At 42.2% G+C, this 19,827-nt stretch overlaps 1 protein-coding gene across 1 annotated transcript in view; it reads right to left on the bottom strand.

The window, feature by feature from the left end:
• Positions 1-242: 242 nt before the first annotated feature.
• Positions 243-19,827, bottom strand: part of LOC147435922 (isoamylase 3, chloroplastic-like) — a 205,298-nt gene continuing 185,713 nt past the window's right edge. Inside the window, exons 21-25 of the mRNA XM_086488826.1 lie at positions 2,494-2,589; positions 2,307-2,368; positions 1,941-2,055; positions 629-791; positions 243-344 (exon numbers count right to left, since the gene is read on the bottom strand). Coding sequence (XP_086344952.1) covers positions 678-791; positions 1,941-2,055; positions 2,307-2,368; positions 2,494-2,589 — 387 coding nt within the window. The 3' untranslated portion in view covers positions 243-344; positions 629-677. The remainder of the gene's footprint in view (positions 345-628; positions 792-1,940; positions 2,056-2,306; positions 2,369-2,493; positions 2,590-19,827) is intronic.

Here is a 19,827-nt window from a genome sequence, read left to right as displayed (position 1 = left end):
GTGATAATGAGAGCACATGTCTGAACAGCAAGAGAGGGTAATTGTGATAATGAGGGCAAAAAGGTTTCCTTAAGCCATTTAGATATAAGTTCGGTGTATTGCAGTAAAAAACTAATCGGCTCTCTTGACAAACCAATGATTAAACGAGTTAATGCTATTTTGTACTGCCCTATAAATATTTGAACTAGTAAGCACAAAACCTTTCGATTCAGGTACACCTTTGTATCTAAAAGAAGACAAAATTTCGTCAATCACTTAGGCATTTGACATGTGCCTGAATTTGCAGTATCTTCAATGTTGCTTTTATGTATTGGAAGATTGTCATCCTTAAAATTTGTGTCAACCTATGATGCAAATATGAAACGCTAAACAACCATGAAAAATCAATAAACTAATGCCTAATTGCAGTAGGGAAACAGAAAAGTAAAAATGCGAAAGAGCGTGTGAGACCAGCACTTCTATTTCTCTATACACATACATGGTGATGATGCAAGTTTGTAATCGTAAACTCCATTGATGTTTCCCGATCTTGCTCATATGAGACTCATGCACTTCAGAAGAATGCTACATCACCATGTGAAAAGAAACTACAAAACAATACCTGCCACATAAAATGGAAAAGAATTACCTGAGCTGTTGTAATGTCCAAGCCTGAGATTGTGAAGGTCCTCGAAAGTTCAGGGCTTTGCCAACAGAACAATGGTGGAAAATGGTGCCATGTTGTACGTCTCCCCTTCTACTTGAATTCCATCCTCTATCACATCAGCTGGCGATGGAAGGTTTGAATCAATCTAAAGACATTCATGAATGAAAATTGAACCCACTTCAGAGGGGAGGATTTTGCTTTTGAACCCATCTGTTCTCATAAGCTTCATGCATATAAAATAGCAAGTATTTCATTGCCCTCCTATTTGACTCAAGCCATCCCTTTACTTCACACGAGTATATACGGAGTAAAAGCATGTAATGGTGTCGACATAGCTGGTGTCCATGTATACGTACTATGAAAACATGTTTCCATGCTTTTTATATAAAGATATATTGATGTTTTGTCATGATATATACCAAATGGATAGCTCTTTAAGAGTACAACCTGAAAATACTAACTCTGGCAATTTTCTTTTGGGCCCCTAAGAAAAATCAGCCACATTTCATTAAATTTGCAACAAAAATACCATGCCCCTATTTCTATGCTATGCTAAATAATAGCACAAATAGCTTTCCACCATCACATGCTTCACATGCTTTTACGCTACTACGACAGTGTTGTAACATTCTCGTCGTATGCTGCCCTGCAATGAGTAGCACTTCAATTACCCCTCCCATTTGATCCTAGACATCTTTCACACAAGCATATTGCAACATAGTCATATTGTGTAATTTGCCAGCCCATGCTTTCCTGCACAGTGTAGCTGTCTCTAAGCCTTAAGATTAACAATGGGAAGTATTGTGAAACTGGAGGTTGATGTAAAGAGAGGAGGTCTCACACATACAAGGAAGGACAATTTTCCTCAGTTATGCTGAAAAGGAAGCCCTAAGTACTCAACTAATCTTGAGCCTATGGGCATGAAGCGGTCTTGGAAAAAGTTTTAGGAGAGACTTCACCTAAGGACAAAGACTGCCCCTCCCCCACCTCCCTCTCACATTTACCTTCCCCAGATCATAACAATTTTTGTTTTTTTCTTTAAGTAAGAGAAACTGCACCAAGAGAGCATGAAATCATCAAGGCCTAAGGGATTTCTACAAGTGAAAACCATGAACGTGCACCTTGCTTCAATGTTTCGTGTAACTACTATTTAATTACTTAACCTTAAAAAATGTTAGAACCCATTCACAAAGAGATGATGTTCTGTGATGGCTATTCACAGACTTTCTCTTGAAACTCCTGCAGGATTCTACGTAACATTCTGAAAGAACCGAAAACTGTAAAGAAATCATACCACTCTATACCAAGACCTTCCTGAAGGTGGGGCAGGTAGCGAAATTTTATTGAAGAAGGTATGTGCATTAAAGGCTGCATATAAATCCTCTTCCTTCTCCTCCTTCCCATGAAAACTAGTGTCATAATAAGGTAATTATTTATCAATTCAATATGGAATTCAGGAGAAGACCAACCATATATGAGATACACAACAAGTAACCCATGCTTATTTTCCTTTGAAAACACACAAAAGAAAAAAGCACAGGAGTACTAAGCGTGCCATCCAAGCAGTTCCTTTATATGTTGCTTCGGCTCTCAGAGCCTAAGGTTTAGGTTTGCATGCACTTCCAAACTGCACGCACCCTGCGACGAAACCAAAACTTACGTAAAGGCAAGAAAATGACTTCCTGGATTTTCCCAATTGGTCTCATGCCATGTCACATCACCCTGCACGGAATCATCCAAACTTGTTACAGTCCACTGCAATAAAAGCTATGAAAGTGATTGGGTTATCCATTACCACCTATAAAACAGTACAGTAGTACAAAAAAATGCCTCTGTTAGCATCCTACCTTTTGCAAAAAGCTGTCACGCCCAAGAAGAGGATGTTGCTTGCGCAGTTTATTGACTTCCTGAAAAAACCTGAAATGACTGGCATTTTCAAGAAGCTGACAAATGCAAAACGCTAAGTCAGTTTAAAGCAGAAACCATGCCTAGATAATAAAAACATAAAGCTGGGTTGAGTAGGAAAACACTCAGTTTTTGCTAGTGCTCACACACTAAAAGTATTATGCACACAAAATACTATCAGAAAGACTACTCAAGTCTTACAAAATGGTGAGTGAGTTTTTTTGAGCGATGAAAAAAACGAGCAAGGCCCTCAATAAAGCTATTTGTGAACCAGAGAGACTTTCGAAAGTGATAAGGGAAAAGAGATAATCGTAGAGTATGACAAATAAATAATTCAAGCGACATTGCACACCATAAGGAGATATTGCAAAACACACTATGATCCCAAAGCCTAGATCAACAAGGAAAAAAACATTCGGGTGCACTCTCTGCAATGTAAAGTGGAGGGAGTGGTCCGCATCTATGCACTAAAAGCACGATAGTATATCACACTACAAGGAAAAAAAAAAAGACATCACTCATTAAGTTAACTTTCACAATTCAAACATGGACAAGCTCCAAAGTCTTTTCTTGCCTAGGATCTTGAACCACTAAACCCAACCTAATCTCTATACTCTCACTCTCATCAATATGATTATAAGAATCATCAAAATTATCGGTGACATACACTGAACTAACTTGATCACTCTAGGGAGATTATAAGTAAAGTCAGCCCTTCCCCGTCTTTGGGAACCACAACCACTTGCATTACTACATAATGAAATGCCATAATGATTTCAGTAATTAATTTTCGCAGGTATGAGACATACAATTTCAATTGGCAAATATAACACATAAGACTTTTCTTCACTTAAAACTACACTGAAATTTTGATGAATGTATTAAACTTGATTGAAATCATTAAAATACTAGCGAGATATTTGGCTCAACATTTAAAAAACTCATTAGTATCAAATATACCCCCTCTACAGCTGGAGGTGATTGCATTTGGACTGAGAGAGTTGTATGGTCTTGCCAAAAGAGTTGCCTAGGGCTCTTGGTATAAGGCTTGAAGCTTCGCCACATACACCCCCAATTGCACACACACACACACACACACACACATAGATTTCATGCCTGGATGCATGAAGTGCCAGTTCCACATGCAGATGAATGTGTCTTTATGATTTTTTAAAAATGTTTTGATCACTGAAATCTTGATAGATTCTCTCACAACAAACTAATAAAAGCTATGCAATGTGTACTTATGAAGTTTTTTTTTCTAAAAATAAAATCGGCTTTAGTACGCCTTCTTATGACCCTTGTGAAACTACTCCAAACCAATCCGCACCGACGCGAACTAATTCCAGTATGGGGCAACGTCACCGTCGTTGGGTTGGAGAAGCCGAGCAACCACAAGAAAGGGTTCATGGACCATTCCCGGGTTGCTAGAGCCTTTTTTATATAATATAAAGGGAAAATTACCAAAATATCTCTCTAATTTGTGGAATTCCCAAAATACCCCTCAAATTTTAAAAATTATCAAAAATACCCTTGTATCTATTTTGTTTGGATTGTTCAACATTTTATAATCTTCATTTCTTTTTGACAATTAAGATTCGTTTTTGAGTGCTTAGCATGTAATTTGTCACAAATTACCTCGCAAAAAAGGGCAAATATGTCTAAAAATAATGAAGAAATTCATCTCCAAAGCCTACGTATCAGACCTAAGTCAAGTTTTAGCATCTTGTATTGATAGACAATCAATCTTCTTATGAAAAGCTACAAATTTTTTCATCTTTCAAGAAATTTAATCTCAAGACCAAGGGTATTTTGGGAATTTTGGAATAACTTGTTACGTATGGAGCCTGATTTCCCCTTGTAATTTTATGTATTAAAAACGCACATTTGTAAGGCCCCCATTATGAGGAGAAGCCATCGTGCGTGAAAAAAAATCACTCGCCGGAAACCAAAATTTCCACGGCTAGTTTCAAGCAAAGCTCGAGACTGGCTTCGCCAGAATATTATGGCCGGACGGCAGGCAGAAAGTGATCGGAAAACGGCGGGTCGTTTGGCCAGTTGGCCGGTGGTGGTCGGAAGTCAATGGCCGGGTGGCCGAATTCAATGATCGGTGGCCGATTTCAAAGGCGGACTTGTCTTCTCAAGGACGGCCACACATGGACGGATTGGAGGGTCCAATTTGGACTTATCTACACAAGGGCGGCTACACACAGCTACCTCTCATGAGAGAGGACAGCCCTTTTGGCCTATAAAAGGTAGCCATTTCTATACACATTTCGTAGTGTGAAGTTGATGAAACAAGGTGGGTGTGAGGTAGTGAGAGTGAAGCAAGGTGGGAGCTCCAAAAGGATATAATCCCTTTGTAATTTATTTCTTGTTTTGAAGTACTAAAGCCATTGAGTGGTTTCTTTCCCGTGGACGTAGCCCACATTGGCTGAACCACGTAACTCATGTGTACTCTCTCTCTCTCTCTCTCTCTCTCTCTCTCTCTCTCTCTCTCTCTCTCTCTCTCTCTCTCTCTCTCTCTCTCTCTCTCTCTCTCTCTCTCTCTCTCTACTCTATAATCTCTTGTGTGTGAAAATTATCTCTCTCCATTAAGTAATCTACTCAATTATCTACTAAGCTACGCCCTATTTCCTAACAACTGGTATCAAAGCATGGTTTGCTCGTAGCTAATGTATCTCAAGGAAAGGATTCCTTGAATTATGTGGGAGTAATGGCGGAGGAAGGGAAGCTCAAGATTGAGAAGTTCAACGGCAAGAACTATCTAACACTCGAAGATGCAGATTGAAGACTATCTCTACTAGAAGGACCTTTATTTGCCACTAGGCGGTCTTGCAATAAAGTCCGCAACGATGGCAGATGAAGCATGGATTATCCTTGACTGAAAGGCACTGGGAACAATCCGGTTAAGCTTGGCATCAACGGTGGCTTTCAATGTTTCGGAGATGAAGACCACGGAGGACTTGATGAAGTCACTTGATGGCCTCTATGAGAAACCATCGGCATCCAATAAAGTATTTCTCACGAAGCGCTTGTTCAATCTAAAGATGGCAAAGAATGGTTCAGTTGTAGAACACCTAAATGACTTTAACACCAATATAAGTAAACTTCGATGCATGAAAATCAATTTCAATGACGAAGTGCGAGCTCTCCTAATACTATCGTCTCTATCATAAAGTTGGGACAGTCTTGTGATGGCTGTAGTAATTCTACCTCTAGCACAAATACTCTTTTAGTTTGATGATGTTGTGGATGTTCTCCTAAGCCAGGAAATGCGAAGGAGAAGCTCAGGTGAACAAGTGTTTCACTGTTAGTGGAAACAAGAGGAAGGCGTAAGGAGAGGTTCAAAAACCAAAAGGGTCGTGATCGCTCAAGGCGGAGCAAGTCACGCACAAAGTCACTTCTTGAATATTGGAACTACGGCAAGAAGAGCCACGTCAAGAAGTATTGCTGGTCAAAGAAGAAGAGGGAGTCGGAGTCTCAAGACAACAAGCCAACATCGGAGGCCAATGTGGCAGGTAAAGTAGAGCAAGATGCTCTAATTCTCTCATTACACAATGTGTCTAATTCTTGAATAGTAGATTCCGGGGCTTCATTCCATGCAACACCACACAAGCAGCATTTACAAGATTACACCAAAGGTAATTTTGGGTATGTATACTTGGGAGATGATGAAGCTTGTGAGATTGTTAGTAAAGGTACAGTTTGTGTCAAAAACTGCTAACGAAAATGAATGGAAGCTTAAAGATGTAAGGCATGTTCATTCTCTTCGCTCAAAATTTGATCTCTACAGGACAATTGGAGGATGAAAGTCACAACATTGCATTCGGAAACAAGAGTTGGAAGATCTGAAAGGGATCTTTGGTGTTTGCCACAGGAGAAAAGGTTGGTACACTTTACTTGTGTACTATCAACACATAACCTTCAACTTGTGGTACGGTTATAGAAGTTGATAGTGCAGTGTGGCACTATCGGCTTGGGTATATGAGTGCCAAAGGAATGCAAATCCTTCAATCAAAGAAGCTTCTACCAGATTTGAAAGAAGTGGACTTAGAGTTCTGTGAAGATTGTATTTATATAAAACAACAGAGGGTAAAATTTTGAAAATCAGAAAATGAAAGAAAAATAAAAAACTTGAGTTGGTTCACTCTGATGTTTGGGGTCCTGCAAGTACACCATCACTTGGTGGCTCATTGCACTATGTAACATTCATAGATGATGCGACTAGGAAAACATGGGTTTATGTAATAAAGAATAAATCCGATGTGAATTTTCCATATTTCAAAGATAGAAAGCCTTTATGGAGAATGAAATAGGTACTAAAGGTAAATGCCTCAGATCCGACAATGGAGGCGAATATTGCAACCAGGCTTTTGAAAGCTTTTGTGTTAGCAATGGCATTCGGAGGCAAAAGAAAACCCCAAGGACACCTCAACAAAATGGGATTTCAAAAAGAATGAATAGGACAATCATGGAGCAAGCACGAAGCATGCGGCTACATACAAGCCTACCGCTTGAGCTTTGGACGGAAGCTGTAAGTACGTCTGTGTACTTAATCAACCGGTCACCCTCAACGGCATTGGATGGGGGAGTTCCAGAAGAGGCATGGAAAGGTAAGCCGGTGAATTATACATTTCTCAAAGTGTTTTGGTGTGAGGCTTTCATGCACATAGATAGAAGCCTAAGATCAAAGCTAGATGCAAAGTCCAAAAAGTGTTTCTTCATTGGCTATGGAGAAAGTGACTTTGGGTATCGCCTATGGAATCTTGAAGATGGTAAAATCTTTAGAAGTAGGGATGTAATTTTTAACGAACAAAATATATACAAAGATTACTTGGAAAGAAAACAAACAAAAGAAATAGGTGATGAGTACATGAAGCTTGAGGACAGTAAAGACTCAAGGACTCCAAACGGTGACAATGTGCAACAACATCAACCTAATCAGGAGTTTCAACCTATTTACCAAAGATCTACAAAAGCAAGTAGACCTCCTGAAAGGTTCGTTCCATCCTCAACCATCTCTTGATCTCAAATTTTGGAGAGCCGGAATCATACGAAGAAGCTATGCATCATGAATCCAAAGAAGAATGCATGAAGAGCATGCAAGTGGAGATGGACTCATTACATCGCAACCAAACACAAAAGTTGGTTGAGTTGCCTAAAGGTAAGCGGGCACTGCAAAACAAATGGGTGTATAAGCTGAAAGAAGAAGAAGGTGGGAAGAAAAGGTACAAGTCTAGGCTTGTGGTAAAAGGGTTTTCTCAAAAGAAAGGTATTGACTTCAATGAAATATTTTCTCTTGTTGACAAAATGAACTCAATTAAGCTTGTTATTAAGCCTTGTGGCTACTCATGATTTGAATCTCAAGCAAATGGATGTAAATACGGCATTCCCTCACGGTGACTTAGAGGAGGAAATCTACATGCTTCAACCATAGGGGTATGAAGTAAAAGGTAAGGAGAAAATGGTTTGTAGATTAAAGAAGAGCTTGTATGGTTTAAAACAAGCATCAAGAAAATGGTACTTGAAGTTTGATCTCGATGGATGTTGGATCATGGATTCACAAGATGAAACTCAGATCACTGCGTCTACACAAAGAATTTGGGAGATGGGGAAGTTCATCATCCTAATGTTGTATGTTGATGACATGCTGATTGCAAGTGCTAACATGCAGGACATCAAAGACCTAAAAGAAGATCTATCTAAATCTTTTTCAATGACAGATTTCGGTGCTACTTGGTATGAAGATATCAAGGAACAGAACGAAGAAGACAATAAAGCTATCTCAAGAGGATTACATCAAGAAGGTACTAAAAAGGTTTGCAATGCAAGATGCAAAATCGGTTTCTACATCTTTGGCTGGTCATTTTAAATTAACTAAGAAAATGTGTCCAAAGACACAAGAGGAGATAGCATATATGTCTAAAGTTCCATATGCTGTAGTGGTAGGTTCTCTTATGTATGCTATGGTCTGGACAAGGCCAGACATTGCACATGCAGTGGGAGTTGTAAGTAGATTCATGGAAAACCCAAGTAAAGAGCACCGGCAAGCTCTGAAGTGGGTATCTATAAGGGACAAAAACAAATGCTTTGTATTTTAAAGGAACTGATATTTTTCTGAAAGGATATGCTGATGCAGATATGGCAAGTGACAAAGATACTCGAAGGAGCACTACTGGCTATGTCTTCAGGGTTGGAGGCAGAGCGATAAGCTAAGCTTCAAAGGTACAGAAAGTGCTCACTTTCTACCACGGAAGCAAAATATGTAGCAATGACAGAGGCAAGCAAAGAAATTATGTGGCTTCACAGATTCTTAGAAGAGCTTGGATTCAAACAAGACAATTATTTCTTGTACAGTGATAGCCAAAGCGCTATCCATCTTGCGAAGAATTCAGCCTTTTATTCAAGGACAAAGCACATTGAGGTGAGATATCCACTTCATATGCACTCTTTTGGAAGAGGGACAGCTAAAGCTAGGAAAGGTGCATACAAGTGAAAATCCTGCAGACATGTTTCCAAAGGTGGTCAACAAGGAGAAGTTGAGCTTTTGCTCATCTTCAATTGGCATTCAAGATAAGAAGGCAGGATGGAAAGCAGTCACACGTTTGGTGTAGAGATCAGACTCCAAGTGGGAGATTGTTAAGTATGAAGCCTGATTTACCTCTTGTAATTTTTTGTATTAAAAACGCACATTTGTAAGGGCTCCGTTATGAGGAGAAGCCATCGTGGGTGAAGAAAAATCATTCGCCGAAAACCAAAAATTTTCACGGCCAGTCTCGAGCTTCGCCGGAATATTATGGTCAGATGGCCTGCGAAAAGTGATTGGAAAACGGCCGGTCGTTTCACCGATGGTCAGAAGTCAATGGCCGGTGGCCGATTTCAAAGGCGGACTTGTCTTCTCAAGGGCGGCCACACATGGGCGGATTGGAGGGTCCGATTTGGACTTGTCCACACAAGGGCGGCTACACACAGCTGCCTCTCATGAGAGAGGGCAACCCTTTTGGCTTATAAAACATAGTAACAAGGAGGCCATTTCTACACACATTTCATAGTGTGAAGTTGATGAAACAAGGTGGGTGTGAGGTAGTGAGAGTGAAGCAAGACGGGAGCTCAAAAAGGGTATAATCCCTTTGTAATCTACTTCTTGTTTTGAAGTACTAAAGCCATTGAGTTGCTGCTTTCCCGTGAACATAGCCCACATTCGGTGAACCACGTATATCGTGTGTCCTCTCTCCCTCTCTCTCTCTCTCTCTCTCTCTCTCTCTCTCTCTCTCCATTAAGTAATCTACTCAATTATCTACTAAGCTACGCCCTATTTCCTAACAAAACTGAAGGGCATTTTGGGAATTGGTGAGAAAATATTGGAGGTGTTTTGGGAATTTTTGAATTTTGAGGGGAATTTTGGAAGTTTTCACAAATTAGAGGGTATTTTGGTAATTTTTCCTTATATAAATGTTAAGAGGAATGAGCAGATTCATAAGGATATTATATATTTCTCAAATTGGCTCTAGTTGTGATCCTAATATATAAGAACTCTGTTGGCGAAAGACACATCGTGTATGAGTAAAACCTGCTCAAACTGGGCCGCGCCGGTGCGGGCAAGTTTTGACAGGTTTCAGGTTCATGGCCGATGACCAAGCTTAGCTTGAGAGCGGCGTGGGATTCACAGAGTAGAGATCGTGATATTAAAAATTGCTCAAATTGGCTCTAGCTGTGATCAATATATTATTACTCTGTTGGTGAAAGACACATCGCAAAACCTACTCAACCTGGTCCGCGGCGGCGCGGACTGGTTTCGACAGGTTTCAAGTCCATGGCTAGCGACGAATCCTAGCTAGAGAGCGGTGTGGAATTCCCAGAGTAGAGAACTACGAGTGAGCTTCACAGAGTAGAGAGGTAAGGAGCACAACTAATCACTTGAATTAGGCTGAGCTGCAACGGTCTCAGCGGGGCCGAGATGATTTGGGAGTGCAGATAAACATTGAGTTCTCGGGAAAGCAGATGAAGAAGCTGGTCGCCAGGAGGCTAGAGGCACTCGTTTTCATGGACAGCTATAAGGAGCTCATTCGCAATTAATTGCACGGAAGATGCAGATCAGACGATGTGCTCCTCGCTGCCTCTAATACTTCATGACCGCCATCAAAGTTTTCCTAAACTTCATACACCGCGACCTGCATCTTTGGAGCGTCACGCTTTCCTCTCATTTTCCCGCCCTTCCTCCTCCTCGCCCTCCACTCTTCTCCTGTCGATAGTTATCCCACCTCATAGCAAAGTCAAAGCCACCAACCATTTTTTCTCCACACTCAACCCTCTCTCGCCACCTCTACACCATGTGCACCACCCTCACCGACCTAAACAAACATCCTGTGTGTTACATAAGGCCCTCCAATAGTACTTGAATACCATTCATCTTTCTCTTCGTGGCCTCAATAAAACCTGCCTTGATACCATGTGAATGCCGAAGAGGACGTGCACTGATACCATGTGAATGCCGAAGAGGTTGTCGTCTAGCACAAAACCGAGACATTATGATTGAGTATTACATTGTGTGTGTGTGTGTGTGTGTGTGTGTGTGTGTGTGTGTGTGTGTGTGTGTGTGTGTGTGTGTGTGAGAGAGAGAGAGAGGAGGTGTGTGTGCGTGTGTGTGTGTGAGAGAGAGAGAGGCGGTATGTGGTTGTGATTGATTGTTTTAGTTTGCATACGGGTGCTTTAAACAGAATGTGAGAAGGTGTGATCTGAAGAGGTGCTCATGTTTTTTGATATCACGAGGCATGAGGCTCGATTAATTTATTTATTCCAACACTGGAGACGAAGTAGGTGGTGCCAGCTCTAGATTGCTCACGCTTGTGAAGATCGTCAGTAATTTAGTGGTCAAGGCCACCTTTTGCACCCGATCAAGAGGCATGGCGGCCAATGTGGACGGTCATTCAACCATCCACCACAACAAGGGCTGCTTGCAAGTGCACAACACAGATTTTGAAGCCTCTGCTACTTTGTGACATACGACTCTTTTGTGTTGAGGTGCTAGTCGAATCCAGCATGCCATGATTATTTTCTTCCATATACCTTGCACTCGCATCAATTTGTCAAGGGTGTTGCTCTTATTTGCTCGGAAATTGTCTTAGCTCGGTTTTCTTTGCTCGTTGATTGGAAAGCCTCGACTACTCTCAGGAATCAATATTAGTCAAAATCTACGTTTCAGGATAGTCATACAAAATGACTCCCGAGTAGAAAGGTCGCAAACTTCAGAACTCTCTCGACCTTTAACAAAGCTCATGGGTCGCGCAGCTCACTAGAAGAATCAGGTCTTCCATTGTACCAATTTTCATCAACATCAGCACCTTTGGCACGACTGCCACACGAGTTGGTGTTTTGAGGATCAATTGGAAGAGGCTGCCCAAGCTACACTTTTGGGGACCCCTTTAACTATCAAAAACAACAGATACAAGTGCACACTCTGTGAATTTGAGAGTTAGAAGAGACACTACTCTACAAGGTAAGGACGTAACCACACCCGTTGCAATGGCTCCAATATGGATGTGTGCCAATGCATCTGCTAAGGTTAAGAAGCTCGTGGTGGTAGACAGGGATTATCTAAGATTGACAAATCATCCAAAAAGTGGGTCAAATGCACTGGTAGGTGTTACAGGTTGACATGGCATATCCGCCATGCAAAAGCAGAGAAGAGCGCGCGCACACACACACAGAGCTTTACTAAAGTCTTCTAGAGGCCGAAGTCAGCCTATGAGACAAAATGATACACACGTGTGTATCCTCTGGATATCCGAAAAAGGATAAAAGTGCTGAAAAAATGATATGAACTGCTAGAGGTGTCACAAACTGCTGACATGTCAAGCCATTGAAGAACGGAGCCAACCTGCAGATCCCCGACCGAGAGGCCTAAACCCTAAGAAGTAGAAGCAGCAGAAGAAGTTTTACCCACCAACTTATGGGACCCCGTCTGATGGGCCCCAACTGACATAAAAGAGATTAAATAAAGCAGGACCCACACACACAAAATTGCGTTGGGATGATAATGTGGCAACTGTACAGATGTCTGTGAATTGCACTGACAATGCCACGTGGCAGATTGTACGGACTTATGCGATTTGCATAGCTGACGTGGTAGGTGTACGGATTTCCGTGATATGCGCTCACTGATTTCAGCGCCAGCTTTTGAGCCAAATGCTTGAGTTTGAAGCTTTTCATTGTAACTGCTTTAAGAGGCCAAGGGCCTTTAAATATGTGCCATGGGCTCATTCTCTGGCACTCTTCTGGATGAAGGTAAAAAGCCCAAGAACCGGCATTGTACTGAGTTCAAGCAATATAAAGAAATACCAAAAGGGGCGCCAAAGTTTGGGGCCAGTGTTCTCTCAGGGTGGAACTCTTCCACTCTCCATCTCGTGTGTCGTGCATCTCATTGAGTGCAGTATTATTTGAAGTGCTTAAAGTTGTTCAATCTATTCTTTTCAGTTGTCACATGGTGTCAGTCCTCGTTATAGTAGTATATAAGCTTCAGGCGTGTGCTTTTCTGAAAGCATACCAGTCCTACCAAAGAGCGGACAGAGCAAAGTGGCGTTTTCAAAGCTCACTGGAAATTTTATTCAAGAAGCTTCATGCCCCGACCCCGGATTTATTAGTCACCCTCACCCTTCATCGCGCATCGAGCGTGCTCCCGTTTTCATCGCTGTCTTACAGAGCATAAGCCATAAAGATCACTTGCAAGAGAAAGATCAAAGATATTTCAAGCCGCTGTTTTTTCTCAAAGGCAGTGCCATGCACTAGTGGATGTCTATAGCTACCAAGCCACACACTCCAAGGACTTGGCAAGCTTTCAAGAAAATTTATGCCCAAAGTTACATGCTTTTTGACATCTTTCTCCGGAGTGCAACTTTTGGCAAAGTGGGGTATCCTGAAATACTTGCCACAGAAACCCTAGCAGATTAAAACTTGAAATTTCTCGACATCTCTCAACAGGTATCTCTTCTCGAACCAATTACCTTGGAGGTCAAGTGTGATTGGTATATCTTGGGGCTACCATCACTGCCACACAAACACTGTCTGTCGAGGCTTGTTCCTACTATTCAAGAGCTTATGGACCATGATGCGTTCGGCTACAATCTTATGGAAGAAATCTAATCCTAATCTTGGTGCATATTTCAGGATGGAAAGCCAGTCGTCTTTTCAAGCTCAACTGATGTCGAGATTGCTTTTTAAGTTTGAGGGACCTGTTTAGGTTATTTACGGGAGGAGTGATCAGGGAGTCCTTGAACAGCTCATGACCCATACCTGAATGGTTATTTACGGAGGGAGTGTTCATTAGCGACCTTATGTTTCTATGTCTTGTAACATGCATACGTGAGCATTTATGTTGCATTGTGTTGTGCCAACCACCGAATATTCCTTATTGGATGAGATTTTTCTAGGAAGCCAACGACCAGGATATCAAGAGATCCAATCTAGAATGAGACTTCTTATTGGATGAGGGTTTTCTCGGAAGCCAACGCCCAAAGATATCGAGAGCTCCAATCTGAATTGAGAAAACTAATTGTCCCTATGAAATTTTTGAGCTAACTTGAATTGTTTTGCAGATATGCTGTAATCGTGGACGATTATTTTCTTTCAAGAAGGGGGAATGTCATAAACTGCTGACGTGTCAAGCCACTAAAGAACAGAGCCAACCTGCAGATCCCCGACCAAGGGGCCTAAACCCTAAGAAGCAAAAGCAACAAAAGAAGTTTTACCAATTTATAAATTCTTGCCAAGTGGCCTATTTTTCAAAAGGAGTTCCCACCAACTTATGGGACCCCGTCCGATGGGGCCCAAATGACCTAAAGAGATTTAATAAAGCAGGACCCACACAGACACACAGAATTGCGTTGGACTGATGACGTGGCAGTTGTACGAATGCCCACGTTTTTTGTTGACAATGCCACGTGGCAGACTGTATGGACTTCTATGATTTGCGTTGCTGATGTGGCAAGTGTACGGATTTTTGTGAAATGTGCTTGCTGATTTCAATGCCAACTTTTCAGCCAGATGCTTTTGAGTTAGAAGATTTTCATTGTAGCCACTTTTAGAGACCAAGGTACAGAGCGTGTCACACGACGGGCACCACGTGCCAATAGAAAAGAACAGACTGAACAACTTTAAGCACTTCAAATAACAACTGAACTGAAATAGAGAAAGATGACACGCGAAACGGAGTGGCGGAATTCCACACCAGAGAGTATCGGCCCCAAACCTTGGTGCCCCTTTCAGTGTTTCTTTATATTACTGCTGATTCGCAAAGTAGAACAGCCAGGGAGCACCTCCTCTGCAATCTGCGTGCTAAAGAGTACCAGAGAGGGCCCCCAAGGCTCATATTTAAAGGCCCAAAGCCTAAAAGCATCAAATATGAAAAGCTGACCCCAAAAAGTCACTTTCCTAAAATATCGGGATTTCCCTAAAAATCCGCCGCAAATTTCAGAACGTCCGTACAAGTGCCACGTCATCATATTTTGATGTGCAAAGTCCTTTGAGTGTATTCTGCTTTATTTTTAAAGCCTTTATGTCACTTAGGGCCCCATCGGACGGGGTCCCCATAAGTTGGTAGGACTTCTTCTTCTGTTACTTGTTCTTCTTAGGGTTTGCAGGTTTAATGGTTAGGGTTTCCAAAATTAGGGTTTGTGGCAGAAATTAGGGTTAGGGTTTTTGCTCTGGAGCAACTACGTCATCTGTAAGTTGGCTCCATTCTTTAGACTTTGACACGTCAGCAGTTTGTTACATCTCCCCTTCTTGAAAGAGAGTAATCGTCCGTGATTACAACATATCTACAAAACAACTCAAGTTAGCTCAAAAATTTTCGAGGGACATTCCGAGGGACAATCAGTTTGCTCTTTTTATTAAGGAGTTAGCTTCTCCTTTCTGCTCTTTTGATCAAGGAGTTAGCTTCTCCTTTCAACTGTTTTGATCAAGGAGTTAGCTTCTCCTTTCTGCTCTTTTGATCAAAGAGTTACCTTCTCCTTTCTGCTCTTTTGATCGAGTTAGCTTCTCCTTTCGTCTAGATCGGAACTCTTGATATTCCGGCGTAGTAAAATTAGCCATCACACCCAGACCGTACTGATCTTCCACGGGTGTCTTGATGCACTAAAATTACATACCCAAGCAATCTCATCCAATTAGGAATATTCAGTAATTGGCACATCACAATGCAACACAAATGCTTACATACGCATGTTACAAGACACAACAAACAGCGCCTCTGAGCACTTCCCTGAGACAAACGGTCTGCGGTATGAAGCTACTCAACGACTACCTCGTCGCTCCCTCCGCAAATAACCTAAAAGGGTCCGAGCCATGAGCTGAGAAGACTATACAACCAAACGCTCCCCAAACCGCAATCTGCGTCGCTTGGAGGTTCAAGCATACAACCAAACGCTCCCCAGGCATCAGCCTGCGTCGTTCAGAGGTTTTCTAGCATACAATGGAACGCTCCCCAGGCATCGGCATGCGTCGTTCCGAGGTTTTCAAACATACAACGAAACGCTCCCTAGGCATCGGACTGCGTCGTTCCGACGTTCAAACAATACCAAAACAATATTTCTCACTTCTCCACCCGGGAGTAAAATCACCAATCATTGAAACCAGTATCAAACCAGACTCAAACAATTCAAATCGGCACCAAAACAGGTTCAAAACAGATACCATCCGTTTCAAACAAATTCCAAACAGGATCATCAAACAAGATCAAACAGAACTCAAACTTAAAAGGCAATCTCGACATCAGCCGAGCTCGAAAAGTCAACTAACTTTCCATCTTGAAACCTACACCAAAAATTAGGGTTAGGTTCCTTCCATGAGGTCGTAGCCGAGCAGAGCATGGTCCATCAGCTCTTGGACAGACAGTGTTTCTTTGGCGGTGATGGTAGTCCCAAGATAGCAATCGCACTGAACCTTTGAGGTCACCTGCTCGTGTAGAGACATCTCCTGAGAGATGTCGAGAAATTTCAAGTTATAATCTGCTAGGGTTTCCATGGCAAGCATTTCAGGATACCCACTCTACCATAAGTTGCACTCCGAAGGAAGATGTCAGAAACCATATAACTTTGGGCAATTTTATTTTTTTTCTTGAAAGCTTGCCAAGTACTTGGAGTATGTTGCTTGGTAGCTGTAGACATCAACATCTACATGGCACTGCTTTTGAGAAAAACAGTGACTTGAAACAAATCTGGATCCTTCTCTTGCAAGAGATCTTAATTGTCTTATGCCCTGTAAGACATGAGCGGTGAAGACGGGAGCGCGCCCGATGCGCGATGAAGTATGGGTGGGAGTGCCTAATAAGTCCGGGTTGGAGGGCGAAGATACCTCAAATCAAATTCCAATAGCTTTGTCTGCTCTTTTGTAGGACCGGTATGCTTTCAGAAAAGCACACGCCTGATGCTCTAATACCACTGTCACAAGGTGGGCACCACGTGCCAATAGAAAAGAACAGACCGAACAACATTAAGCACTTCAAATAACAACTCAACTAAATTAGAGAAAGACGACATGCGACACAGAGTGGCGGAATTCCACCCCAGAGAGTATTGGCCCCAAACCTTGGCGCCCCTTTCGGTATTTCTTTATATTACTGCTGATTCGCGAAGTACAACAGCTGGGGAGCACCTCCTCTGCAATCTATGCACTAAAGAGTGCACGAGAGGGCCCCCAAGGCTCATATTTAAAGGCCCAAAGCCTAAAAGCATCAAATATAAAAAGCTGACCCCAAAAAGTCACTTTCCTAAAATTTCGGGATTTCCCTAAAAATTTGCCGCAAATTCCGGAACATCCGTACAGGTGCCACGTCATCATATTTTGATGTGCAAAGTCCTTTGAGTGTATTTTGCTTTATTTTTAATGCCTTTATGTCACTTGGGGCCCCATCGGACGGGGTCCCCATAAGTTGGGAGGACTTCTTCTTCTGTTACTTGTTCTTCTTAGGGTTACTAGAATTAGGGTTTGCAGGTTTTAGGGTTAGGGTTTCCAAAATTAGGGTTAGGGTTTCTAGAATTAGGGTTTCAGCAATTAGAGTGTCTGGCAAAAATTAGGGTTAGGGTTTCTGCTCTCGGGTAGCCACGTCATCTGTAAGTTGGGTCCATTCTTAGGCTTTGGCACGTCAACAGTTTGTTACAGAGGACATGTACCACCATTGTACTAAGTTCAAGCAATATAAAGAAGTACCGAAAGGGGCGCCAAGGTTCGGGGCCAGTGCTCTCTCAAGGTGGAACTCTGTCACTCCCCATCTCGTGTGTTCGTGTATCTCTTTCAATTCATTATTATTTGAAGTGCTTAAAGTTGTTGAGTCTTTTCTTTTCTGTTGACACGTGGTGCCGGTCTTCGCAATCCAATTTAAGAATCTACCACAACACACGAGAGCAATTTGAAAGAACTGAATAAGACTAAGAGAGAGAGAAGACACAACACGGCATAGTTCTGCGCCCAGAGACAAATTGGCCAGAAAGATTGGCGCCCCTTTCGGTAATTCTTTATTATTAATGTTTCTCAATGTACAATGTCAAAGGGTCCTCGTGTTAGCAACGCTTCCAAGAATATTTGCCTGAAACTGAGGCCCTGACACTTTATTTATAGGCCTTGGGCGAGCCTTCCAGAAGCAATATACATGAAAAGCTTCAAGTCTAAGAGCATATTGGTCCCAAAAGGTAGCGCTAGGGCTGCCATCACAATTTGCGGAAATCCGTGCAGGTGCCATCAACAGTGTAATTTGGGGAGGTCTGTCCGGTCAACCACGACAGCAACGTAATTTGCGGGTCCGTACCGCTGCCACTCCATCAGCCCTTTATTTAGCCTTTAGTCACTTGGGCCCATCACAAAGGACCCCTAAAGTTGACACCACTTATAAATTTGGGTGTCCTTTCATTTTTGGCTTCTCGGATTGGTGGAAGCTAGTACAACTTCTTCTACATCTTTCAGTGGGACTTTGACCCCTCTCTATTCGGAGACTTTCCTTTAGGTCATGCGACATCACTTACTGACAAACCCCCCGCCCCCAAAAGAAATGTAATCGCCCTGGACTATGCCTGCAAAACCAACATAAGCCAGAAACTAGTTCAATAGACACTCACTCTTAACTACCGACGCACTAGACAATACATATCCAGTACTCGCACGAAGACAACAGTCACTGAACATTCACATCACTATCCCCATCGAGATCTTAGATGAGAATTATAACCTACCTGTACATAGTCAACTTAGTAGCCCAACTAGTGGGGCATTACCATTTGTGCAAAGGGGGGAGAGAGATGCATGAGAGCAAACCATTGCGCTACATGAGACAAAGGAGAAGGCAAGCTTTCCATTAAAGCTGTAAACCTGCACCCACTACTCACACACACACTGTAGGTCACAATGAAGCAAAAATAAGCCTCTATGATGCCCCCTCTTGCTGAGGTGTCCTGCAGGTGGCTCTCCTTCTGCCAAGTGTCCAGTTTGCCCCTTTGAGTTAATTCCCTAGTTCCCACCAACTTATAAAGTTGTAAGTGACTTGCCGAGTGGCCTAGATTTCAGTTGGCGCAAACAAGCTTCCATACTCATCAGAATTCAGTGCTAACTGGCCCAACCAATCCCAGACTGACTGACCTAGACTTCTGATGTGAGAAACCTGTTCGGCCGCAGTCGTTTCACACCGGCCATGCAATGTCCACTTGCATGTTTTCAAGGGTTGCGGGGAAAACAAGTAAAAAGAAAATAAATACAAATATGTAATATATATTTAAAGAAGAAAACAAGAAAAATACCCCTCCTGGTGACACACCCCACTCTTTAACAGGCTCTGAATAACTTGGGCATGCCAAACCTGCTTCACTTGTCATACCCATCTCCTTTGCACGAATGCCTAACTTTGATACCAATCCTCGTGATATAAAATGTGCTCGGGCTCCTGGATCAAAGAAAACCAGCGTTGTCTGGTCTCTAGCTTTGCCCAAATCTCTACACAGTTCCGTGGCATCTATGTTTGGTTGGTCACCAACCAAATCTGGGACAAGTATTGCACTGGGCTTTGGCTTCTTTCCTTTATGCGCTCTGACTTGTCATCTTTATCCTGTAACTTCTTTTGTGGGCAATTCATTAGCAGAATGTCCCTCTGCTTCACAAATGTAGCATTTCTTGGCCTCTCTTAGAGCTTTTCTTTCTTCAAAAGATTTGCCTAAAAAATGCCTTTTTTGCCCTTGTTCTCGCCTAGAAGAAGATTTAGACTACTTCTTGGACGTGTAGCTTCATCAGTGGAGGGT

This window comes from Adiantum capillus-veneris, chromosome 18 (assembly GCF_014529385.1).
Source record: "Adiantum capillus-veneris isolate H3 chromosome 18, ASM1452938v2, whole genome shotgun sequence".
Taxonomy (NCBI): domain Eukaryota; kingdom Viridiplantae; phylum Streptophyta; class Polypodiopsida; order Polypodiales; family Pteridaceae; genus Adiantum; species Adiantum capillus-veneris.
This window is presented reverse-complemented; position numbering and strand designations above follow the sequence as displayed.